At 30.4% G+C, this 26,966-nt stretch overlaps 2 protein-coding genes across 3 annotated transcripts in view; both read left to right on the top strand.

Moving 5' to 3' along the window:
* Positions 1–3,299, top strand: part of LOC117180076 (facilitated trehalose transporter Tret1-like) — a 6,639-nt gene extending 3,340 nt beyond the window's left edge. Inside the window, exon 2 of the mRNA XM_033372391.1 lies at positions 1,699–3,299. Coding sequence (XP_033228282.1) covers positions 1,699–3,086 — 1,388 coding nt within the window. The 3' untranslated portion in view covers positions 3,087–3,299. The remainder of the gene's footprint in view (positions 1–1,698) is intronic.
* Positions 3,300–4,230: 931 nt separating this feature from the next.
* Positions 4,231–25,583, top strand: LOC117179781 (facilitated trehalose transporter Tret1-like). 2 transcript variants are annotated; one of them, XM_033371882.1, is made up of 2 exons: positions 4,231–5,723; positions 23,646–25,583. In XM_033371882.1, the coding sequence occupies exon 2, from the start codon at positions 23,660–23,662 to the stop codon at positions 25,004–25,006; it is 1,347 nt and encodes a 448-aa protein (XP_033227773.1). In that variant the 5' UTR covers positions 4,231–5,723; positions 23,646–23,659; the 3' UTR covers positions 25,007–25,583. The 2 variants fall into 2 exon arrangements, with proteins under 2 accessions (XP_033227773.1, XP_033227772.1); XM_033371881.1 differs by lacking the exon at positions 4,231–5,723 and adding an exon at positions 16,974–17,139.
* The last annotated feature ends 1,383 nt before the right edge of the window (positions 25,584–26,966 follow it).

The following is a 26,966-nucleotide window of genomic DNA, read 5'->3' as shown; positions in this document are numbered from 1 at the left end:
CCGGGCTTGGGGGTGAAATTTTTCATACTTGAATCCGCCATATCTCGGCTATGAAAAATCTTATCAAAAAGTTAGGCATCGCATTTTGAAGGTAAAGAGTAGATCTTTACGATGCCATTGTCAGTTTGTGAAAAAAAAAATTTCGCGATATTACGGGGCCTCGAACACATCAAAATAACGGGTTTTTAACCCTTTTAGGTTAGAATATCTCGAAAACTGAGGGTGATGGAATTTTTCTGAGGTCAGATTCGGATTCAGCGCAGCAAAAACCTTCGGGTATAGTAGGTCTGGTCTCTGGTTCTGAGAATTGTTGGCCTGTGTAATTGTTTCAGACCTCTAGAAAAAATTGTCATCACATTTAACTTTTCAAAATTAGCATTTTGAAAAATTTTGGATTTTAAAACACAATATTTTTTGGACGCCTATCACAACACAGTAAAACTTTAAATTTTCCAAAATTCACATTTTGAAAAAAATGAGTTCAAACAATTAATTTAAGATAAAAAAATATATATTTTCAAAAACACATGGCCCTGAGCAAAAAGTGTATATGACAAGTTACAATTTTCGGAATTCGCATTTGTTGGATTTTTGCTTTTCTAGCCCAGACAAGCTTTTTCAAATTTAGGACCCAATTTTCATTTTTTTTAATTGTTTTCGGCACTATTGAGCATAAGCTTAGCACAATTCAGCACAACTTTTATTTGCTCGAAGAAAACCAATTGCCGGTGCACAATTCTTAGACATAATATTTTCTCAATAAAATGTAATGCTTTTATCGATATTGTGCAGTAGATAAAAAAAGTTTCATTCAATACTATTTGTTAAGTTTAAAAATAAATGATATAAATCAATGCATATTATGAATGTCATAGATGGAATTTTTTTAAATTTCATTTTCTGAAATTTACGTTTCCAATGATGTCTCTGATTATGAAAATTTATCATACAACACGATTTCTCACTCTTATAAACAAACTACTATATATAAATAAATGCCCAGTTACGATTTTTAAAAGCAGTAACTTCAAAATTGTTAAGTGATTAAAATTTATCATTTGATATTATTTGTTAATTTAATTTTAAAAAGAATTGAAAATTACTGGCAAAATAATTCAGGGAATATTTAGAAAAAACGATTTTGCTTTGCCTGTGACTGGCCAAATTATGTATTTGTTTATAAAATCAATAAAAAGTGGTTGCGTGTGGATTGTGAGATTGCAATCTTTGAAAGCTAAAGAGTATCCATAATTTTTTTTAAAGTGATGCCGAAAGTTGTAAGAAATCGAAATGTTATTTTAAATGAATCAAAGATAAACTTTGAAGCAAAATTTTAAAAAAAAATGTACTCTCGATCTTTTTGGCACCTTTTTAATTTAATTTTTGATTCGCAATAACAATGCCTATGAATAGTACGCTAATGTAAAAGTATTCATAAGTTTTAAAAAATTAGCTCAATTCAGTTAGCTGTTTAAAAGATATGGTGTTGTTAAAAAATTCGGGTTTCACAAAATTTATCACTAGAGTTTCACCAAATTCCAACAAAGGATTGAGCTATAGGTTTGCTTTCTTCCAAACTTTAATTTTTCTTAAATTCATGAATTCACCTCAAATAAACCTTATCATGAAACTAAGTAAGAACTTCTAATGTGCTATCAAAAATTATACTGCTGTAATTAAATTCTCATTTTTTTCTAGTGTGTCATTTTCCAATGACAGTTGGGACAACATATTCCTGGAACTTTCCTGTACTACCACACCTAAAGAGTAATAATTCTGAAATTTATATGACGGAAGTCGAGGAGGCATGGATGGCTACATCAAACGAAATTGGATCATTTACCAGCAACATAGTTTTTCTATTTATAACAAGTTTTTTAGGTCGAAGTAACTGGTTTCTTATGATAACCATACCTTATATTATTACATGGTTGATGATTTTTTTCGCAAAAAAAATTAATACGTTATGTGTATCACGATTCGTCATAGGCATGGTTGCTGATTTTGTTTTCGCATTAGTACAAATGTACATAGGAGAAATTGCTGACAAAGAAATGAGAGGAATCCTACTTATTGGAATAATGACTTTCGTCAATTCTAGCCAAATGTACCTGAAAACAGCGCGGATCATATTTTCTTTTGAGACGATGAACATAATGATGTTGATCGTAACAATTGTTTGCTTTGCAAAATTTTTCTTTGTGCGAGAAAATACTTATTATCACCTATTGCAAAATTTAAGAGAAAAATCCCTAAGAAACATGACGAAGATAAAAGGTGCCAATGCACCAAAAATTGTAGATTCGGAATTGGAAAGAATAGAGCATTCCGTAAAGGAGAGTCAAGAAAATGAAAAATGGGAGTTCCAAAAATTGTTTGTTGTTAAAGGAAAACGAACAAGGCTGTTTAGTGTATTTCTGGCTTGGATAGCAAAATATTTATCAGTGTCAACATCTATAGGTGCCTTTACTCAAGATGCTTTTAAAGAAACAGAAATCGCCTTAGGACCCGAAAAGTGTGCAACTATAATTGCAATAATTGGAGTAACAATGGCTCTACTAGCTACGTTCATTATTGAATGCGCTGGCAGAGGAAGTTCTTTTTTATTATCAGGCTTATTTCCTGCTCTGTGTCTAGCAATACTAATATTTGTTTTCTTGAAAACCTATCTCGAAGCAGATGTTAAATCGATCACTTGGCTACCACTTGTGGGATTAATTGTCTACGAAATTGCATTTTCCTTAGGACTTTCTTACGTACCCGTCATTCTAATGTGTAAAATTTTTGCTCTTAATATCAAAACGCCGGCCAAGTTTTTCACTCACACAACAATGACTATACTTGTCATTATTATTAAAATTTCATTTCAAGGTTTGAATAATTTATCAGGTATTTATACCACATTCTGGATTTACACAATCTGTATTTTTTTTGGCTCAATTTTTTATTTTTACATCACGCCTGAGGCAAAAGGAAAGACCCTCGAAGAAATTCAGGATAGCATACACGCAAAATTTAGAAGAAAGTTTCACGAAAACGAGAGGGACATTAAAGAAAAAATACTACGTACTAATATTTCTAGTTAGGCCTTGTAGATTAAAAATACCATATTAAGTTTATGAAGTTATTTCACAAGTTATTTATAGAGCTTTTATACTAAACACAATATGTGCGTAATTAAATAAACAATTTTTTATTAATTGCAGGTAAAATATTTAGTAGATGTTTCAAATACAGATCCCAAATTATCTAATTTTATCAGAGAATAAAAACTAACTTTATTAGTTAAATAGATATTCATTGCCGATTTTTTTTTAAATCGACGTTATATTTAAAATATTTTTAAAGTTTTCATAACATTTTTAAAGATTTAAGAAGATTTGGGGTCATCGGTACAATCGCTGGCCACACGCCCTGTGATTAGACATCTGATTTAAAGTTTCATATACAAAAATACTTACAGATAAAACTACTTATAAACAGTAAAAATATCAATTATCTGCTACTTTTCATGCTGAATTTACTATGCTAAGTTAAATATTTATAAAATTTATTATCCGCCTGAGTATTTGAGAATTTCGTTTGATGTGTTTAGCGCTTTTTACAAATTGTTAAATTGAGAGAATTCCTTGAATGCCTAATAATATCATACCTATTACCCTATTCTGATTTTCCATTTTTTTTTATTGTAATGTTATTTGAGTGTTTGAAAAGATTTAAAAACATTTAACCCTAGAACGGTATCGTGACTTTTAGTACATAAATGCTATCCGCACGCTTCCTAGGTCGCTGAATCCGAATCCGAAGTCAAATTGGGGGGTTTCCCAGTTACTTTTTGAGAAAAATACAAAAAAAATGGGTTTTCATGATTTTTTATGGTTCTTCAAAACTAAAAAGCGAAAAAATGATCTGAGTAAAAATTCGATTACTACGGATTGAAATACATCAAAAACCATAGCTTCATATTTTTCCACGAAATTCTAATCCTTGCAGGGCTTTGGAAACTGTCACAACGCATAAAAAACCATATCCCTTAAAACTACAAGGAGCTGAATCGTTTAACTAAAATGTGTATATGTATATGTAAATACATTTGAAATAAATAAACAACTAAATATATAAATCAGCTCCTTGTAGTTTCAGTGGATATGGTTTTTCATGCGTTGCGACAGTTTCCAAAGCCCTGCAAGGATTAAAATTTCGTGTAAAAATATGAAGCTATGGTTTTTGATGTATTTCAATCCGAAGTAATCAAATTTGTACTCAAATCATGTTTAATGTTTTCGCTTTTTAGTTTTTAAAAACCATTTTAAAAAACTGCAAAAATCACGTTTTTTGCATTTTTCTCGAAAAGTAACTGGGAAAGCCCCCAATCTGACTTCGGATTCAGATTCAGTGACGAAAAATACAAAAGCATACACCTACCGAGTGATCTGCTCAGGATACTTTTTTCTTTTGGTGGGCCTGCGTTATGAATATTTCAAGACAATCAATGGTTTTTTTTTTTTATTTCCATTTATTTTTTTAAACTGGTCACGTGGTCACGTGGTATGCCATTCATTCTCGTCTACGTCTACGCCTCAGAGGCGTGTAGATACAGTTCTAGGGATAAAATAATTTCTAATTATTATCAAGATATATAAAATATTTGAAGGATTTTCGCTGAGTATCCATGCATGTTAACTGATTTAATGTTTTAAAGGATCTTGATCGATTTTAGAACGCATGCAAATTTAAAAAGGTTTTATTGATTATAAAAATGTTTCCAAATTTTTCAAGAGATTTCCCATACATTCCAAAAGGATCGCAATAACGAAATGCTAAGAGACTTGCGAGGAAAATGCAGAAAGCGGTCGTCCTTGGTTCGCTCCGTAACCTCAAGCTTTTCGCCTGCAGATACAATAAAATGTGACTTGTAAACCGTAATTATTAATATGTATTTTATTTCCATTTTACAAACTGAAATTCAAATTATTTACAAACTTAAGGCCATTTGACGAGTGGTTCACGTGACCAGATTCCTCCCTTACCGACACCTTTCTTATTTCCCTACCTATTTTCACACAAAGCGCCACATCGAGATGAAAATTTGGGATAATAAATAGGAAACACAAAGAAAGGTGGGCCTGGTCCTAAACTTTAATAATTATAAAAGAAACAAAAAAAAATTATTTACAACAAAAAACTTTTTTCATAATTATACAACTTTAGGAACAGACCCTCCATTCTTAATGCTACTGGTTAAATATGCCAAATTTTCAATTCGATGTGGCGTTTCGTGTGAATATAAGTTGGGAAATACAAAAAGTGGCGGTAAGGTAGGAATCTGGTCACATGACCTTAAAGACATTTTTTTAGAGTTTCCACCTTTTCTAAAGTCTTTCTGGTCAAAAATTTATTAATGTTTCTGAATATTTTATTCATATACACTAGCCGTCCAGCAAGACGACCTCCGGCAAGACGACCCATTCAACATAAGGACGGGCGAACGCTCAACGAAACGACGGCGGAGGCCGTTCCTATATCCCCTTCACTTTCTTCTCTGCAATGCACACGACCTGATGTTTCACTTCACACATAAGTTCGCTCTCCACCGCAAACGTTGTCAGCGCAGAATAGTGGGGAACCCTCACGCCGTTGTCTTGCCTGACGGTGTAAGACGCGTTCGTCGTCTTATTGGACGGCTAGTGTATATAAATTGCAAAAAATCTGCTTCTGTTTTTGTAAGTTATCTTACTAGCTTTGCCAGCAGTCTGAAGGTAAATTAATTTACATTTTTATTGACAATATATGAGCCACTATTATACAATATAAAACAATTGTGAAGTTTTTATAAAATGAATCAATTTGCCTTCAATCCGTGTTGTTCTTTATATTCAAGAATGGTTCACCTCCTTTTCGGATTTTCCTGCAAGACCAATCGTCTTATAACGACATCGAAATTTTGCTTTAAAATCATTAAAATTTTAAGAAACTATCATCATTTGGAACATCTTCTTTATGAATTCACAAAAGACTTTTAAGAACGTGATAAACAGACGAATCCCAGTCATTCGAAATAATTTTTAATTACATAAATTTATTATACTTTATTTGTAGCTTTTAGGATTATAAAAATTTTTTTAATCAATAATAATCTAGAAAATACTCAGAAAAACAAAATGTGAAATGTTTTAGCAAATGCCAATAATGTTTTAAATAATAAGGCTTGCTGCTAAAATATGAAAATTTCTGAAAATGTGGTATCATAGAATTAATAATCATAATAAGTTATTATATTACAGGCCCGAAATATGTTTTTTTCTATGAATAATAAATTTATTTTTCTCATCAAACAAAAAATTATTTAATTAACTCATTCAGTAAACTAATTCTTTTTATTTAAAAACCCTTATATTTATGAATTTTCTACTATTTGTACGTGGCTTTCGCTTTTTATTGCATAGCTTAGATCAGTTTTAACATAAATAAATATAATTAATTAAATTTTTAAAAAGTCCTGTCTCTGATCAATTTTAGGTTCAATTTCAAACAGCTTTGACATTGTAAACGAGACGAAAGGAGTTGAAATCTAAATATTTGTAGCGGAACACATAACCTATCAAAAGTCTTTAAAAATCTTAAAAAATACTAAAAAATATTTTTTGTTTAAACTGCATTTAGCAGGAATTATGAAAGAGTAATTTTAAATGATAGATATAAAAATTTTCCTTCTTTGGCATTCTTCGACCTTGTTCTAATAGTATTGTAATTCGATCATTTCTATAGACACATTTAAATAACGCAAAAATACTATATTTTTATTTTTAAATAATCTCTACAAAAATACGATATGCGAAAAAATGTCGACACGTATCTAGATGAATTTTAATGTTTTTCTTATTTATTTTTTCAAGTTTTTTAAATACAAAAATCATTATTTATCAAACTGGTTACTGATTACATCAGTAATTTTAACTTAAATTAAAAATTAACTAAGTTTTCCTTTTACATACATAAATAAGATAATAAGATTCATGTATATAATTACTTTACACGTAATGTGTTTGTTCAGAATTCATCCATGTCTTTATTGAAAATAACGAATTCACATAAAGTAATAAATTTTCTTTGACCAAATTGAAAGAAAATGTTTATCCAGTGAACTTGCTCCTGAACATTTTTATTTTTTTTATTTTTGAGGCTAGCGGACTTTTTTAATTTTTAAATTATATAATTCAAATTTCCGGTATAATTATTTCTAACAATTTTCTTCAAGAATCTAGTAAAAAATTATTTCATGATAGAAATGTCTAATTTTAAATTTAAAACAACTGAAAAGCATCATAATGTTGTATTTTTTCGATAAATTTTTATGGATAATGTATGAATATTCTGCCTTTTGTCGGACAACAAAATGTAATCATCCTTTAGTCTAGGTACGATGATATTGCTTACTGCAAGAAATAGTTTCAAAGCAGTTTTAAAATTAAATTAATATTTTAAGTTTAACTGCAAAAAACAAAGAAAAACATGAAGGATACAATGAAATTGTCACGCTCGAGAACTATTAAATAAATGTTTATATCTAAATGTAAATATAAACAGAATTTTTAAGCGAAATTGATGAAAACAAATAAAAAAAGCCCTCTTATTTTATGTAACACTAGGATCAATCCATTTTCTGACAGTTATAGTTTTACGGGGTTCTAGCGGTTTTGCAAAAACTTGATTAAACTTTAGTATTGGATTAGTTAGGATTATGGTTAGAATACATTCTAACCATAATCGTTAGTAATACATTCTTTTCCTTTTCTACTATCATTTGATAAAAAACTTTCCTGTTCTCAATGATATTATCTGTGTATTTTTAAATAGGAAGAACGATATTAAAAAAAAATAATTTTATAACAAAATTATTACCGTGGACATCTATCGGCAGAGTAAAATAATATTTTTAATTGCTCCCTAAACTACATTGCCCGTAATTTTCAGTTTTTCTTGATAAAATTAACAAAGAATATGAAATAACAAACTTTTATCTTCAAGCTTATTTGTTAACATGACTTTATAACAATTAGATTAGAAATTATCTTACGAATACAATTTCATTGTGAAATTAATATTGATCGTCTATAAATTAACTCTATTTTATAAAATTTTCATTAACTCTCAAAAATCGGCAAAACTTCTAATTTTGGATTATTATACATACTTTTTAATATGTAATATTAAAAATTCATTACACGAAATTATATTATACATAATTCAGTAACCTAACAATAAACTTAAAATTGGGTTAATGAAACTGCATTCTTTTTCCGAATTTTTTTCTTTTCATTGTTGATCTCGATTTTTTTGGTTTCTTTTGTTTTGATAACAGTATCAGTTAAAAACTTCTTGTGAAAATCCTGTCCTTTTGAACTTGAATGGCACTTTAAACCCTTTACGTTTTTTATTTTTTTTTCAAGGTAATCCCCACGGAACTAGCAGCAGGTGCTTCTTCTAAATTTTCAAACGCGTTTGTTTTTTCAATAATAAATTTCGGATATTTTTCGTTATATTTGTAGTAAGCATTGATGTGCCTTAGCAACTTTTATTTCTTAAAGTATTTACTTTGGTTAAAAACCTTCTCATAATCCTCGACTTCACATTCCGTATTCTTAGGTAAACTGTATTTCCTCAGGGTGACAAGCGAATAAAAAAAAAGTTTATAGGATTCATGGGAAAATTTCAAATGATTGTTTTGTAACGAATTTCTAGAAAAAATTTTAAAAAAGAAGATCACCAAACGTTTTTAATTATACTTTCTAAGATTTTTGTAAAGAGCTTATACAAGATTTTAAAGCAACCTTTTCAATTTTGCCATAATAAATAATTTTAGAAAAATTTTGAATAAGTTTAAAAATAAATAATTCAAAAATAATTGGAACTTTACTATATTTTTAAGAATATAGTAAAGTTTCACGAAAATTAAAGAAATTTTTTGAGGTTCCTAGGAAAAATAAAAATAATTTTTTATTTCGAAAAATTAATTATAAGCGATTATTTGAAAAGGTTTCAAAAATTGTCAAAAAAATACCTTAAAGGTTTCGAGGCAATTTTTAAAATTTTGCAGAATATATAAAAAATGCAGGAAAAGTTTTAATAATTTGTAATGATTAGAAGGCTTCGAAGGTCTGACAAGATAAAAAAAAGAATTTTCCGTATATTCGTGCAAAAGTTTAAAATAATTTCATATTTCGAAAATAAACTTTAAAAGTAAACTATTAAAACGTTTTTGAATATATCAAACGATTTCATGAAATTTTGAAAAAGAGTTCACAAGCTTTTAAAGAAAAATGAATGTTCGAAAATTTATCAAATAATTCTAGATTCTCTCCCAACTTCAAAAGTCCTAAAAAAAATTTTTAATATTAGAATTTTTTATAATATTTTGTAAAACACTATAAAATAGAAAATTTCTTCAAAATCGTCTAGATTTTTTCTGGCACGTCTGATATGTTAAAAAATCTTATTTACTTGTTTTTAATTTTCGGAATTTAATTTCAACCTCGATTTATTATAACACTTCGAAAAATAATTTTTGATTAATTTGAGTGTGCAAAAGATAAAAGATATTCGTAAATTGTACTTCTTTAAAAGTGACTATACAAATCTTAAAATATTTTAGCTTCATTGTAAAGTCTATTTGATTTCAAAAATATTTTATTTTAGAGTTTGCAATTTAATTGTAATAGAAAACAATTTTGTATGATTTATTATATTCCTTGTTTGTAACATTCAACGAGCAATCCTGTGGTGAATTTAGTTTTAACTTTGACCATGCCTTTCATGGTTATTTCAAGGTCACCTTTACTTTTTTTAATGTTATGGCTTATTTTTTAAACTGTCAATCAATAGAGCGGACAATTGAACGTTAGAAAGTGTAGTCAGGCCATAGGTAAGGTGTGACCTTGATAGAAGTATCAAGGTCATTCAAACTTCAATATGGTCTAAACATTTCTTTGCAAGCTAGCTTGTGAAAATCATCCTCTTACCCTACCTACTTACTGAAGTAATATACATTAAATAGTGACCATCGAGTGACCTTTGCCACGTCCATCAAGGTCACATCAAGGCCTCTCTTTGTTTTTTAATTTAAACGACTCTGACATCGGAAATCTAAAGAAGGGAACATTTTACATTAAAAAGTGTAGTCAGATCATGGGTAAGGTTTGACCTTCTTGGACATATTATGGCCTGACCTATGGCCTGACTACACTTCTTGAAGTAAAATATCCAGTCCTTTTATTTCTGATGTCAAACAGAATCATTTCAATTGAAAAACTAAAAGTAACCTTGATATGATCTTGATGGTCATATGATGGTGATATGACCTTGATGGTCATATGATGGTGATATGACCTTGATAGGCAATCGGGACGCGAGGTGATTTTCATGTCGGTTATATCATAATCAACTATTTATTTAAATAGTGCAAAACATTTATAATGTAGGAAGCGTACGAAATTTACTTCGTTCTAAAACGCAGTTAGCTTATCATGTAATACATTAAGTAAGTTACAGTTTAATTAGTAATCAGTCTGGTTCAAGAATACTGTTGATTAATTTTTTGTTTTCGGAGAAATTTGTAATATGCTTTGAAAGCCGACTAACATAGATAAACTTGTAATTTAGCCCCATTTCATAGGCTTTGAAAAGGGCTAACATCATGCATATACGATAAAAAAAAGTTTTTAATCTTAAAAAAATTCAAGCGAAAAATACAAATTTTTCAAAAACAGTTGAATTTAAAAAAAAAATAAACTTTTCAATCAAGAACGATAAATTTCCTACTAACAAGGATAACTTTTTTACCATAAGAGATGAATTTTCAATTCGAAATCATGAGATTTTGAACATAATAATTTATTTCTAATCAAACAGTTGAATTTTTAGCATAAAAAGTTGCATTTTCAATCAAAGGGGCGAATTTCCAAACAAAAAATTTAAATTTTAGCAAATATTTTAATTATGAAGAAAAAAAGACAAATTTTTACAAAACAGTTAACAATAAAGTTCATTCTTAACAAGATAATTGAAATCTCAACCAAAAAGTTGAACTTTCAACAAACTAGAATAATTTTCTACTCGGAAAGACACGTTTCCGACAAAGCATATAGATTTTTTACCAAACAGTTGAATTTTCAACAAACTAGGTTCATCTCTTACCTAAGAAGACCACTTTTTAACAAAATACCTGAATTTTACACCAACTAGTTGAATTTTCAGAAAGGAAAAAAATGTTGACAAAAAAAATAAATTGTCAACATAATTGTTAATTTTTTAACAAAAATTTTTTACCAAGACAATTAATTGTATACGAGAAAAAACGAATTTGTTATAAATTGCATAAATTTTAATCAAAATTATTTAACTTTAAAGCTAAAAGACGAATTGTTTACAAAAAATTGAATTTTCGATCCAAAAATATTTTTAAGTCAAAGATACATTTTCTACAGAACAATAAAATTTTTAACAGCAAAGTTCATTAAAAAGTAAATAATTGAATTTACAACTATAATTATTCAAAAAAAAATTTTTTACATAATAGTTTATCTTTCATTTAAATAATCGACTTTTCAGCCAAAAGAGATAAATTCGCAACGAAACATTTAACAGTTCATATTTCAATCTTCCGATTGCATTTTTAACCAATAAATTACATTTTTACTAAGAAAGATGAATTTTTAACAAAATAAATGGATTCTTAAACAAAAAGTTGAACTCTCTGCTAAAGAATTCAATTTGTTATTTTCAATTGAGTATAAAATGAATTTTCATCAAAATAGTTAAATTTTTAACTTTAAAAGAATACAGTTGCTTTTTTAGCAAAATAATGAAAGTTTCAACTAAATAGTAGTATTTTAAACAAAGCAAGATGTTGAATGTTCCCCTTATTAAATCATATTGTTACAATTATTTTCATTTTTATTCCTAATGAACATACGTACGTTCAATAAACTTCCTTTTTATATATTTTCCGTTTAACCTTTTACGCTGATGTTCAAAAGTCAAACTGAATTTTTTTTTGCATAAAATTTGAACTATTTTCTTTTTAATATGTCTGTTTAATTTCAAAACTCATCTAGTTTCGTAGAAATTTCATTCAGATCAATCTATTTTGGTGTAAAATCGTACTATTTTGTTAAAAATTAGTCTTTTTTAATTTTAAAATTCATTTATTTTAACTAAAAATTTATTTGTCTTTTTTGGTAGAAAAATAATCTTGATTAAAAATTAATTTTCTTTGTTAAAAATTAATTTGTTCCGAGAAAAATGTAACTAGTTTGTAGAAAATTTGTTGTGTTCTGGTTGAAACTTAATCATATCAGATACAAATTTAATTTTGTAGTTAAAAATTGTTTTAATTGCAAATTTAAATTTTTTTTGTTGAAAAGTCTTTTTTTGAAAAAATTATTTTTAAGCTTAATACATAGCTATATTTTTTATATTTGCACTTGGCAGAAGATTATTCTTCTTGGCGGAAACTTCCGATAAATATTTATATTCAACTGGTTGGTGAAACTATTTTCTTGAACTAAAAATTAACATTTTTATTCAAAATTCTTATTTCCGAGAAAAAAATCGGAATATTTTTTATAAACCTAGTCATTAGTGCTAAAAGTATTTTTTAAAAGATTTAAACAGATTTCCAAAATTGTAAGAATTTCAAAAATAATTCAAACGTTGCAAAGATTCTAAATAATTAAAAATATAATTAGATACGAAAAAGTCATTAAGATTCCTATGAAAATTAAAAATGGGTTTTTATCATATAAATTTAATTTTAAGAGAATATTTAGGAAGATTCCAATAGATTTCCAAAATTTTTATCAAAAATTAGAAACTTTTAAGGGATTATTTTTTATTTTGCAGGACTGATTAACGATTAAAGATTAAAAATTTTAATTAAGATTTCTGGAGAAATTTGCAATTTCATTTTTGTTCTAAATCTTATTTTTAAGAGGATACATAAAAAGAGTTAAAAATGAAAACAAATTTCGAAGTATAAAATAAAATTAAACAATTATTAATAAAGAAAAATTTGGATTCCGTTAAAAGATATTAAGAAGTTTTGAAGAGATTAAAAATAATCTGAAATTTGAAATGATTCCAAACATTGTTTAAAAAAAAATATATATTTTTTGAAAATCTTTAAATAAGATTTGGTCGGTTTTAAATGTTTTTTAAGGTCTTCAGATAGTAAAAAATATGCTTAAAATTCCTGTAAAAATTATTAACGATTTTTCTTTTTAAAAAAATATTTAACAAGGTTTCAAAACAAATTTTGATATGTAAATAATAAATGAACAATTAATAATTTTTGACGATTTGAAATTAAAAAAATTTAAATCCTAGTTTAAAAAATTGAAAACTGATATTTATTTTCAAATTGTAAAATCATTCTTTGTTTTTTGTCAATTAATTTTAAGGGTTAATTTAAAAAGATTTACAAAGATTTCCAAAATTGTCAGAAAATAATCCGAAGGATTTTAACGTATTATTTTAATTTTGCAGTATTTGTTTAAAATTTTTAAGAAAACTCGAATTACTTAAAAAATCGATTAAAAGTTTCAAAAGAATTAAAAAAATAATAACTAATTAAAAAGATTCCATAAAATTTTAAACAAAATTTATAAGGTTGTTGAAGATTTTGAAATCAAATTTTGAAAATTTTTAAGCATTTTGAAAGGCTGAAAAAGAAGCAATCAATTTGACTGAAATTCATACAAAAAACATTTATATTTTTATATTTTACCAAAGTATTATCAAAAATATATTATTTGTAACAAGATTTGCAATAATTCAAAAATTAAGGGAAATAAAACACTAAAAATAAATAAAATTAAAATATTTGGTTACAAACACTATTTACAATAATGTTTATTCTTAACTTTTCAATTATTTTTTTGATTAAACGTGATTCTTATATTAATATGTACATTAAATTATCCTAATTGTACAATATTTTGAAATTCAAATTCATCAGGTTAATATATTTTAAAATGAAAACGTTAAAAAAGTGAATAATATATAAGATATTTGAAATTAAAAGCAATGATAGTAAAATAATTTTTAATTTATAGAAGATGTTCCCAGACAAATGATTGCAGATTGATACATCAAAAATTGCAGTCAGATTGTACTTTGAAAACTTAAAAAATGGTAAAATTTGCAAAGTTTTCAATGTTCAGTTTAAAGGTCTTCAAAACAGAAAAAATACAAATTCTAATCTTTTCAAATTAGAGTAATATATAGACATTCTATAGAAGATCATTGCAAATACAAAGGAATTAAAAGTACAATGGATACTAATTTCAAAATCCCAGGTATGCCCCCTCTAATCCGACGCGAGATATACAGGGTAAAATCAAGTGAGGGGTAGCAATGGTGGGGGTACACTTAAGCAGGTATCAATGCGAGTTGGGCGATGACCAAAGAGTAAAGTGGAAACACCCCCCTGTGTTAGATACAATTCAGTGGGCAAAAAATTTGGAGACGTCTTTGCGACATCGTTACGACATCTTTACGACATCTTTATGACATCCTATGTCTATGTCGTTTCGGTGTCTTTGCGATATCGTAAAGACATCGTCAGATCATACGACTTTCTTACGATATCGTAAAAATACCTTAACGACATGGACATAGTATGTCGTAAAGTTGTCGTAAATATGTCGTAACGATGTCGTAAAGACGTCGCCAAATTTTGTGCCCACTGGGAATTTTTGGATTATGTCCTAATGACACCGGCACCAAGAATTTCAGCCATTTTCTTTATTCTAACAAATGAACCAAAAAATAAGATCAAAATTGATCCGAATGGACAGATCATTATGGTCGCGAGAATTAATTATTGCTGGAGAAAAATTCTCTGCAACAAAATTGATCCTTATTTTTACTGTGATTGTAGGAACTTTGTCGCGCTTGTTTTTTTGTCGACAACATTCCTTAAAATATTGAGCAATGATCATGAAATTTGTTTGACATATTTTTATTTTAAAGGTTTGAAATTATTAATTGTATAGTATTAGATTCATTTTGGCTTCATTAGGTTCAAAATTGAATTGAATTTTTTATTTAATAGTCCGAAAAAAGTTTATTCTTGTTCTTTATATCCAGTTGTCATTCTCATAATTTCATCAAATCTTATGTAACCATATGGACGTTTTTCGACATTTTAGCATAACAAAGAATAAGTTTATTTTTAATTTACAAATTGTTTTAAACTTTGAATTTGAAATGATAAAATTAAGAAATTATTAACTTTAAATGTTAGCAGTTTAGAAATCTGAATTTTAAAATGCTATTTTTGAAGTCTGCATTTTTACTAAATCAAATCGCAACAAGATTAAAAATGTACATTTTTCATACTTAAATTTCACATAGCCTAATTTTAAATTAAACAAAGTTAAAGGCTTCTAAATCTATACTGTACAGTTTCAAATGCTTTATTTATAAAAAGTTTCTACAAGGCTTGTAATTTTTGCATATTTTAATGAACGTTTTAACTCGAAATCGCTGTTTTAAATGTTCTAATTAAATATTTAGAACGCTCGGTCATCAGAAGACTTCCACTTCGATTGGTTTCATTTGAAATTTAGTCTTAAATACTTTAAATAACCAAATTTTCAACTTCAAAAACTTAAACTTTGGATTTTATTGACTGGTGTGAAATTGTTTTAAACAGAAAATTATTCCAGATTTTTTCTTCGATTTTAGTGGCTACCTTGCGAATAATAGAAATAGTTGGTTTTACGTTAATCATTAGTGGTAAAATGGAAGTTATAATGTAAGTATTACTGAATATAACATCACCGACATTGATGTAAATTCACGGTTCAATTTAGAAAGAATCTTGTTTATCATTTTGAGTACTAATATTTCAATAAACTAAAAATTTGGACAGTTGAACTAATAAAAACTGTTTTTATCACGAGATAAATTTATGTGTTAATAATTGCGAATAATTAAAAATTGAGACCTCTTTTTGAGAAAAAAAGTTTTTATCTCCAATATTAATTGTTCATTGTTGAATTCTATTCAATGAATAGCTTAGCATTTTTAGATAATAAAACAATACTTTAATCGCTTTTCTGAAATTTCACGTTTCTAAATTATTCGCTTACTTTTTTTAAAAATCTTAACCCATGTTAAAACTCATGAACATTAATAAAAATTGTCACTGAAATAAACAATGCAAGAGGGCATAATAAAAAATAACAATTTTCTTTCACTATTATAAAATTAACTTTTTTATCTTTATCGTATATCTGATTTTATATTTTTAACATAAAATACTATTAGCACATTTTTTTCGTAGTACCACTTTCACCTTGTAAGTATTATTGACTAAATGTTTATTTACTTTGTTTCATAATATATACTGTTTCACATTTTTATTATTCCAAAAAAGTAAATAACTGTCTTTTAATAATTCCCGCTAGACAAAAGTCCTGTCATCACCTGGCAAATTCCAAGTACCAGATTGGAAACAATTGAAAATGCAAAATGCCCAATTGTTGCAAATCGTTTGGCACAATTAAGAAACACGATTCGGAACGATTGAGATATTAGTTATGTTGTTTCTTATCAATCTCAAATGATTATTTCTTGAATGGAATTAGCGCAATCCCATAATTATTTCTGAAAATACAATGAGAAAATGAAATTACAATGCCTTGTACAAATTAATTCGTTGTCGCGTACTCCTTGTTCATAAAGCATCATTCCCACTTCTATCTCATGGCTAAGCGCATCTCCCGTTTTTGTATCCACACGTTTAGTTACACATTTTATGGTTAATTTTCCGAGAAAGCCAGTCTCTTATCGATAATTCCGCAGATTATAAACTATATTTAGATTATAATGATTAGATATCGCAAATCAAACCCGTGCTGAATTTATTTGCCATAAAGTAGTTGTCTGCAGCGGTGAACATTACATTAAAATTTATGCATTAGAAATCTTTAAGCAATATGGAAGACAGAAATAAGCTACCATATTTAAGTGATGTTAATGGAGCTGAAGAGGGAGAGCCCCTTAGAAATTGTCCGGGGGAGATGGACCAAAAAGTAGGAAGTACCTGGCTACAATTCGTAGCTGCTGCTAGTGGTAATTAAATATGTATTCACAATATTATAGAAGATCTCTAACAGTTTTTCTAAATCATAAATTATAATAAAAGCAAAAACTTTTTAAAATCATCCTCATCATAATTCTACATAAAGCTTGCTTTAAAAACAGCATAATATTAACAAATATTATATTTTGGAAAATTCATAAGAATTTCGCAAGAAATTGTATGTGTAGGTAATATTTTCTTTCTGAACAGAGATGATAACTTGAAAAAATATGCTACACATCAAATTCCTGATTAGTTTAAAGAATATTTAACTTGATAACAATCAATAAATATTGAAGAAAATTTCAGCAAGTATATTCGGATCTACGGCCAATGCGGAAGTCAAAATAAAATTTAGGGTTCATTGTATGTAAAAAACATGCGAAAATATACTTATTTTAAAAAGTCCTCATCATTAATATTTGTTCAAATTTTTTGTAATGTTTATTAAAAATTAAAAAGATCGAAAAAAGGAATGACATTTTTCTATTTGCTTTGGCTGGAACTGTTTTGCATAACGCTTATAAAAATCCTCACATCTCATTTATAGCTTTTTATACTTTTTTTTAATTGAGTTAATATTGCATCATAATTTTAAGATCTTTTCATTCTGGATGCAGTTTTTTTGTAACTTTATGAAGTATCGGTAATAGAGAAATAAATTTTAATACCCGGATAAAATTGTATAACCAAACCAGCGATATCATAGGGACACAAAAATCAAGGTCTTGCCCACCAGAGAGGACAAATATTTCTACACTGTTAGAAATAATATTAAATTTAATATACCCATATGTAAATTTGGACTATTTAGAGCTAAATTAGGAAAATAATTTACCCGCACATTGCACTTTCATAATAAATAACAATTCAGTCGACGAATTCTAGATTATTAATTTAATTGAAAATATTTGACAAGATTTAAAGTAATGTTTTTGGGTTCCCTAAATCTAAATTCAGGGTTGATTTGACTTGGTCAGATCGAATTTGTTCCTAATCTCAAAAAAATAATGAAAGTTTAAATCTTTTTTTCACTTCTTTAAGGTAAGGTTACGTATAGGTTCCCATAAGCAGACATATTCCCGAAATTTTAGGCCGATTTAAAGCAGGGTGCTTGCATTTTTTGACCTTGAAATGGCCTTGAAGCTCATCGTCAAGATCATGCTGAAGGTCACTGCTGACTATGCCTTATTCAAGTAAATCGCCTAAAAGTGAGCTTCAAGGTTTTTCAAGGTCAATTTTATCTATTAGGAACACCCTTTTTACATCGGCAATCGATAAAGCTTTAAATTTTACGTTCGAATATGTAGTCAACTCATAAGTCGAATTTGACCTTGACCTAGAGGTATGGAGACCTTGTTGAAGATTAAATTACCTTAAAGTGACCTTCAAGGTTAGAATTTCCTTATGGCCTAGGTAAATATGTGCAGGTAGAATTTCCCGCTCTATCAATTTCCGACACAAAAAATTAGGGTTTCCATTTTTTTTATGTTGCCCTTATGTTGCCCTCGTTGAAAGTTACTTCAAGAATGACCTCGACCTTCCTGAAAAATATGTTATGCTGAGTGAAAATCCTTTGACTTGAGTTCGACTTGGTTATGTCTTGAATTCGTCTCCAAGACATTGATTAGGCCTTATCTTACTTTTATGGCGATGACAGATAAAACGGCGTTTACGTATCTGACGTCGAGCCTTGCCTTGGCTAAGACGACGTTCGCTTATCTCAAAACGAGTCTTGTCTTAGCTGAGATTATCGGCGTGAACTTGACTCAATACGAACCTTTTTCAGCTCAAAAAGGAGATTAAAATTGATAAATGAAAAATTTGTAATTATTGAATTAATTATTTGTGATTAAGAAATGAAGATCTCCTAAGTCGTTAGAAATATTAAAAAACAAACAGCATTTTCGGTATTATTGTTAAACAAGTATAATACAAATAAAAATCCGTAAACAAGTTTATACAATATATATGTATAAAAATATACAAGATTGTTTAATCATTAACAAAGATTAGCTTTTAAAGCAGTCACAATGACGCTTTTTGTTAGGACAGGTATACACTCGAAGTTAAAACCGCTCGTGTTGTAGTCATAAAAATTCAACTCAAGACATAAATTTATGTCTCAAGGACATAGAAACTTATCTCCTTGACATAGATTGAAGTCTGGCTGCATCTAAAAACTGAGTCATGCTTAAGTCGAACTTTTCGACTTCCGCATTTCTTGATTGGGGGCAATTCAAGTCGAACTTAAGTCGAAGCACTTTTACTCGGGACCTAAGAAAATATTCAGCTGTCTCGGGACCTTTGTGACACCCTGTATAAAAAACATTTAAAGAACTTGAACAACACTTAAAAATAACAACTCATAAGGGCTCATTTCATGCAGACGTCTGCATAATTTTAAATACAATTGCTGAACCGATTTTTTTTTGGTTTAGGTCTTTGAGAACTTTTCAAATTACTGCTGAAGTATGGAAAAGTTAATATTATAAGAAAGTTTCTTGAGGCGAACCAGCCATTCTAGAATTATTTTTAAATTCAAAGAATGTGTTCGCTTGGATTATACGAGGTGCGTTCAAAATATAAGGTGACTTTATGGTTTTCTCAAAAAATATTATTTTTTATATCTCAATATTCATGTTGTCCCCTTCAAAGTAATCCCCCTCAAATATAATACACTTGTGCCAACGCTTTTTCCAATCATCGAAGCACTTCTGATAATCATTTTGAGGTATAGCCTTGAGTTCTTTCAGCGATGCAGTTTTTGTCTCCTCAATCGTTGAAAATCGATGTCCTTTCATGGGTCTCTTCAGTTTTGGGAAAAGAAAAAAGTCACTGGGGACCAAATCCGATGAATATGGAGGCTGAGGCATGACTGTGGTGCTGTTTTTGGTCAGAAAATCTTTCACAAGCAACGATGAATGAGCAGGTGCATTATCGTGATGCAAAAGCCACGAATTGTTTTTCCAAAGTTCCGGAAGTTTTTTGCGTATCGCCTCTCGCAAACGGCGCCTAATTTGAAGGTAATACTCCTTTTTGACCGTACGATCTTGTGGGAAGAATTCCTGATGCACTACACCACGGTAATCAAAGAAGACAGTGAGCAAAACCTTCACATTTGACCAAACTTGACATGCTTTTTTCGGTCTTTGAGACTCAGGATGCTTCCACTGAGACGATTGGGCTTTAGTTTTAACGTTATACCATATACCCGCGATTCATCCCCAGTTATAACCATTTTGAGAAAATCAGGATAATTTTTAACTTAATTCAACATCTCCTGAGCGATGGTCATGCGATGGATCTTTTGATAAAAATTAAGCAGTTTTGGAACAAATTTCGCTGACGCACGTCTCATGCCCAAAACGTCCGAAAAGATAGCATGGCATGAGCCAACAGATATGCCAACATCTTCAGCAACTTCTCTGATGGTAATTCGGAGATTTTTCAACATTATTTCTTCCACTGCTTGAACGTTTTCATCTATTGTTGACATGCTGGGACGTCCAGGGCGAGGTTCGTCTTCGACATCCTCTCGGCCTTCTTGGAACAGATTGTACCACTTATACACATGTTTCTTACTCAGAGTAGACTCACCGTATGCAACTGTCAACATTTCAAAAGTTTTAGAGCACTAGATCCCATTTTTCACACAAAATTTAGTGCAAACTCTTTGCTCCATTTTTTTCGGAAGAAGAAAATCGCCGAGCACACCAAACCCTTCTAACCTTTTACGCCTCTGCCAGAAAAACAACACGAGCTATATAGTCAAAACTGTGAACATATGATTGTGACGAGTGTACCAACACAACAAAACAAAAAATTTAAAACTTAAATGTACGTAGCCCGCGAAAATTGAAAAGTCACCTTACTTTCTGCACACACCTCGTACGTAAAACGATTAGTAAACTAATTTAAACTCTTCTCATTGAGAAGCAGATTGTGTGTATAATTTTGTTATCATTAAAGAAAGAGAACATTTAGTTTTTATGGAAATATATCAACTTCAAGTTTACTTTCATTTACTTACACTGTTAAAAATGTTTGGAGTTCTACCTCACATCTTCCAGAATTATACAATACAAGCGTAAGGTAAAATTGTAACCATACTATTGGAATGACGAAATTGCAATACATGTATTGTAAGTGTTGTAAATCGTGAAGTGATCGTCCAGCATTCCAATACATGTATTAGAACGTTTGTAAGATCAAAATTGCGCACAAGGAAATTATCAACAGCCAAAATTACTTAAAATGATGAGTCAACGATCCGGGTGCACCGGGTAGAGTACCAGGTAGTTTAATACGTATTCTACGAGAACTTTTAAAAAATTAAAATTTTGTGGATAATGAAAACAGTTCCAAATGGTTAGTCGACGACCCGGGTGCACTAGGTCTCGCCCCATGTATCTTAGCACGTATTCTACGAGAACTTTTTTAAAATTTATATTGTTTCAACATCCAAAATAATTAAAAATTGTGAGTTGACGATCCAGGTGCACTAGGTCGAGCGCCACGTAGTTTAATATGTATTCGACCAGAACATATTCAAAATTTATATTTTGTAAATAATGAAAACAGTTTCAAATGGTCAGTCGACGACCCAGGCGCACCAGGTCGCACCTCAGGTAGTTTAGCACGTATTCTACGAGAACTCTTTCAGAATTTAGATTGTTCTAACAGCAAAAATTACTCAAAATTGTTAGTCAATGATCCGGGTACATCAGGTCGAGCACCAGGTAGTAAAATACGTATTCTACGAAAACTTTAAAAATATTTAAAGTTTTGTGAATAATGAAAATAAATTCAAATGGTTAGTTGACGACCTGGGAACACCAGGTGGCGCTCCAGATCGACTCTAATTTTTAGTAATTTTGGCTGTTGAAATAATCTAAATTTTGAAAAAGTTCTCATAGAATACGTGCTAAACTACCTGAGGAGCGACCTGGTTCACCCGGGATGCCGACTCATTATTTATCATTGTTTTCATTATTCACAAAATTTAATTATTTTAAAAGTTCTCGTAGAATATGTATTATACTACCTGGTGCTCGATCTGGTGCACCCAGATTGTCGACTCACAATGTTTAGTAATTTTAGCTGTTGAAACAATATAAATTTTTAAAAAGTTCTCTTAGAATACGTACTGAGCTACCTAGGGCGCGACCTGATGCAACCGGTTCGTCGAATCACCATTTGGAATTGTTTTTATTATTGAAGAAATTTAAATTTTTTAAAGTTCTCGTAGAAAACGTTTTAAACTACCTGGTGCTCGACCTGGAGCACCCGGATCGTCGACACATAATTTTTAGTAATTTTGGCTGTTGAAACAATCTAAATTTCAAAAAAGTTCTCGTAGAATACGTGCTAAAATTCCTGGGCCGCCACCTAGTGCACCTGAGTCGTCGACTGACCATTTGGAATTATTTTCATTATTCACAAAATTTTAATTTTAAAAAAGGTGCAATCTTTTTTCACGCGGGCAGAAATTTGTTTGTCAGGAACAAGTGTTCTCAGAAATAATTTACATTTGTTGTTCTAATTTTTCTTTTCAGCAGGCGTTGCGATATCCAGCTAGTAGACTTGTATTATAACATTCCAAGGCATGTAAGGTAGTATACCAATGCCAGAATTTGGAAACTACAGCATTGTGTATTGCAGCGTTACCTTACGCTTCGGAAATAAACTTCCAATACTTGTAGTGGAAGTTTGCAACAGAAATTTTTTACAGTGTATAATTAACTAACATTTTCGCATGGTATGGAGAAAATGAATATCCCTGAATTCAGCATAATGCATTTCGTCATTTTACTCCGATGCTCCGCTGATGCACCGCTGCTTCTGGGAAAATGCTTTTAGACATCTGCTTTTAATAACTCTATTCAGGCTCTATTCAATAAGTTCAAAGATATTCACTTTCGCTGATCCAAGAATCTTTCTAATTTCCTCCGTTCACCGTTAAAAGAAAACCTTAAAATTTAATTTGACTGACTTTCAGGATTGCCTTAAATTCATCAGGTAATTTAATTTATGATATTGAGGTAAACATAAAGTCAGCCTCTCTCAGCGGATAGTAATTTGAGGTCGAAAATGAACGAGGGGAACTTGCTTTTACTTTTTTAAATTTAGTTCACTCAATATGAAAATTTATCTCGACCGCCGTACTCTATGCCATGCCTACCTGAATCTCCGCATTATAGATCTTACTTTGCAAACAAAAGAAGACGTACTTTGGCGCACTTTATTTAGCAAAGTGTGCGGACTTTAAGTTTGTAGGCTGATGCTTACTTACGGCCGTCGCTTTCTTCTTTTGATCACACCTTAAATTGCGTCGATATATTAGCGGACTTTAAGGTTTTCTTTTAACTGTGTTAATTTCAAGCTATATGTTGAGCTGTTACAAGAAATAAGTTTAGATTCCACAGTGCAACTTTTTTCTGAGTATAATAAAAAGACGGAACAATTAAATATTTGGATATGTACTTTTTTACAGTGTGTCTTTTGACGATGTCATTTGGAACAATGTACAGTTGGACCTCACCTGCCCTACCTTTTCTGCGGAGTAATGAATCTAAAATTTCAATAACGAATATCGAGAGTTCAACTATTGCAGCACTTAATGATGCTGGAGCATTATTCGGAAACGTGATATTCTTATTTCTCTCGGGGTTCATTGGACGAAAATACTGGATTTTTATGCTAGCCGTACCTTACACACTTTCATGGTTAATGATTATCTTCGCGAAGAACGTATATACATTATATGCATCACGCATTCTCGGTGGATTTACCTCTGATATGTGCTTCTGCTTAACTACAATGTATCTGGGAGAAATCGCTGATAAAGAGATTCGAGGCATGCTACTTACTGGAATAAGAATTTTTCTGAATTTGGGTCATGTGTACGTAAAAACAGCCGGAGCTTTTCTTTCTTACAAGACGATGAACATAATGATGTTTGTCGTACCCCTTATCTTCCTAGCAACTTTTTTATTTATGCCAGAAAGCCCATACTATCTCTTATTGAATAATCGAAGAGAAGAAGCTCTGAAAACACTCATGAAACTGAAAGGAGTAACGAGAAAAGAGCTTGTAAATACTGAACTAGAAAGACTACAAACATCCGTAAAGAAGAGTAAAAAAAACCAAAAGTCGATGTTTCGAGAGTTATTTTGCATAAAAGCACATAGAAAAAGCTTTTCTATCGTATTAATAGCCTGGATGACGTCATTTCTATCTGGGAGGATATGTATTTCTGCTTTCACACAGGATATTTTTAAAGAAACTGAAATCCCGCTGTCACCAGAAATCTGTACAATTATAATCACAATCGTCAGCGTAAAAATGACTATAGTATCTGCATTTATAATTGAACGTATAGGCAGAAGAATTTCGTTTATATTATCAGGCTTATTTTGTGCTTTGGTTTTATTAATGGTAGGGTTATTCTTTTTCTTAAAAACGCACCTCATATTAGATGTTAAGTCAATTACTTGGCTACCCCTTCTCGGACTAATTGTTTACGAAGTAGCCTTCGCTTTAGGACTTTCCTACATTCCCATTGTACTCTTGGGTGAAATGTTTGCCCTTAATATCAAAATTCCAGCTGGATTTGTCATTAGTATTATAGCTAACATTTTTATTATTTTCTTAAAGGCTACATTCGCGTGGCTAAACAATATAGCGGGTATCTATACAACGTTTTGGATTTATGCTATCTGTTCGGTTGTTGGATCGCTTACTTTTGTTCTTATTGCACCTGAAACTAAGGGGAAAACTCTTGAAGAAATTCAAGAACATCTTAACGCGAAAAGTAAGAGAAAGATACAGAGGGATCCTTTAAACAAATCATAAACTCTAGTTCAGCGACAAAATTAATTTCAATTGCAGAATTGAATGTAATACTCGTAAACTAATTTTTTTTTCATTAATTGAAATAATTTTAAATCAAATTAAGTTTTTAGAATTTGTCTACGTCTCATACAGAAAAGCTTTCAATGCCACACAAAGATACTGAGCATAAGAATATTTAAACCTCGAAACCGAAATATAGCTGCAAATTTAGGATAAAATATTTGATCACTTCGGTTTTATTAATTAATTATTCATATAACCAGTAAATACAATTTTTAATACCTCTTTTTATTTTTCTTGATTCTGAAGATTGGATTAACTTCATTTTGTGATCGAATTAAGGAAATTATTTCGCATTGATTACAAAAATAGACTTATTTTTTTCTTTTAATCAAACACATTCTTCAAGTAAAAATTATATTTTTCTTATTACCCGTGTGGAAAAATGGAGTGGGCCCCCGTCAGGGTCCACATGGATTCTCCTCATGTCTTGTGGAGTTAATGAGAGCAATTCAGGCGTGGTCCCTTATGGAAACGACATGATAATCCATAGTAGGCTGGGACGAAAAACCAACATTGTGCGTCCAGGAAACGCTTGGTTACGGAATAGTGTCCCAGTCCAATCCGAAACTCAGCGTACTTTGAAATTTTTAAATCGGATAATATCTTCTGTCTGTTCTTTGAGGGTGAACTCTCGAAATTTCACTAAAAAGCACTAAAATTTAAGGTTTTGCAAAAATGGGCTTAAAAACGATACCGATGCCTTCCAAGGGTGACTTTACGATGAAAAGTCATCAGAGGGTACTTAGAGGTCCATACCGAATCGCCAAAGTCACCTCTTATGTCAACCCTCATGTTGTGGGAAATGGCTCAAAATTGCGTATTTTCGAGTAAAACGCTTAAATACTTGTGCAGCTCCTAGCTCACTGAGTTTTACTACTTCGAGTGACCCAGAGCCCACCACGTCATTAATTACACCCACAAAGTCTTTCTTAGTGTGACAGTCTTTCGAGAAAGAAGTGTGGCGCGTATCTGTCCGTCCCGAGCTTCGGGACCGATGCCTTGTCTGGACACCTCTGTCACCAGTCTAACAGTTCTTTTCACCGCTACTGAGTGACAAGGGAAAGATGTAAAGTCCCAGTCTGGTACCAAGTCATAGGCCATAGATAGCTTAGCGGTAAGTTCATCCTCGGCTATAGCAATTAAAACTGGAGGTACGGTTAGGAAAACATCTGTCTCTTCCCAATGAATCATTTCTGTGTAATCATTAGCTCCAAAATTAATTTTTGGCACAATATTGTATCTAACAGTTGTCAGTTGCTTATGTTTTGCTTCCAGGATTTTGGTGAGTGCGTCTTGGCGAACGGTAAGCCTAGGGTCGGTTACCATTCCAAGAAGTATATTTTCTGGCATCGCAGAGAAGCCGTTTGTCTGAATGGAAGTTTTAACCACATTTCGGTACTTCAGAGGAAGAAACCTTGACAATTTGATTGCTTGGAAGAGGTGCCGACTCACATCAGCGATATACTTTGTTTGTGGATCTTTTTGTTGATATGTATAATCTCAAAATTCTATTTGCAGTTGTTAGTCAGCGAGCCATGTTGATGGAGCCTATCTTCCGGGAGGCCAGCTCAGGAGAGCACGCTCCGAACCATATGGCATCTGATATCTCATAAAGATACCTTTGATCTGAGCTGAGATCAGTGGACTCAATCTTCGGTAAGTCACACTCAACTTGTTTAAACATTACAACATCGAGAGTGTCACAAGTTGGAAGTTGTCCCCATATTGGCACTGAGTATTTGTTCGGACCAGAGGTAGGTCCGTCAATAAATACGAAAAGACTTCTGAACGGTAGCTCATTGAAATGTAATAGGCAGACAACCCATTGCAAGGGACGATCAAGTCGTTCCTCTAGTAGATTATAAATTATAATTATAATAAATAATTATAATTATAA

Source organism: Belonocnema kinseyi, chromosome 9 (genome assembly GCF_010883055.1).
Source record: "Belonocnema kinseyi isolate 2016_QV_RU_SX_M_011 chromosome 9, B_treatae_v1, whole genome shotgun sequence".
Taxonomy (NCBI): domain Eukaryota; kingdom Metazoa; phylum Arthropoda; class Insecta; order Hymenoptera; family Cynipidae; genus Belonocnema; species Belonocnema kinseyi.
This window is presented reverse-complemented; position numbering and strand designations above follow the sequence as displayed.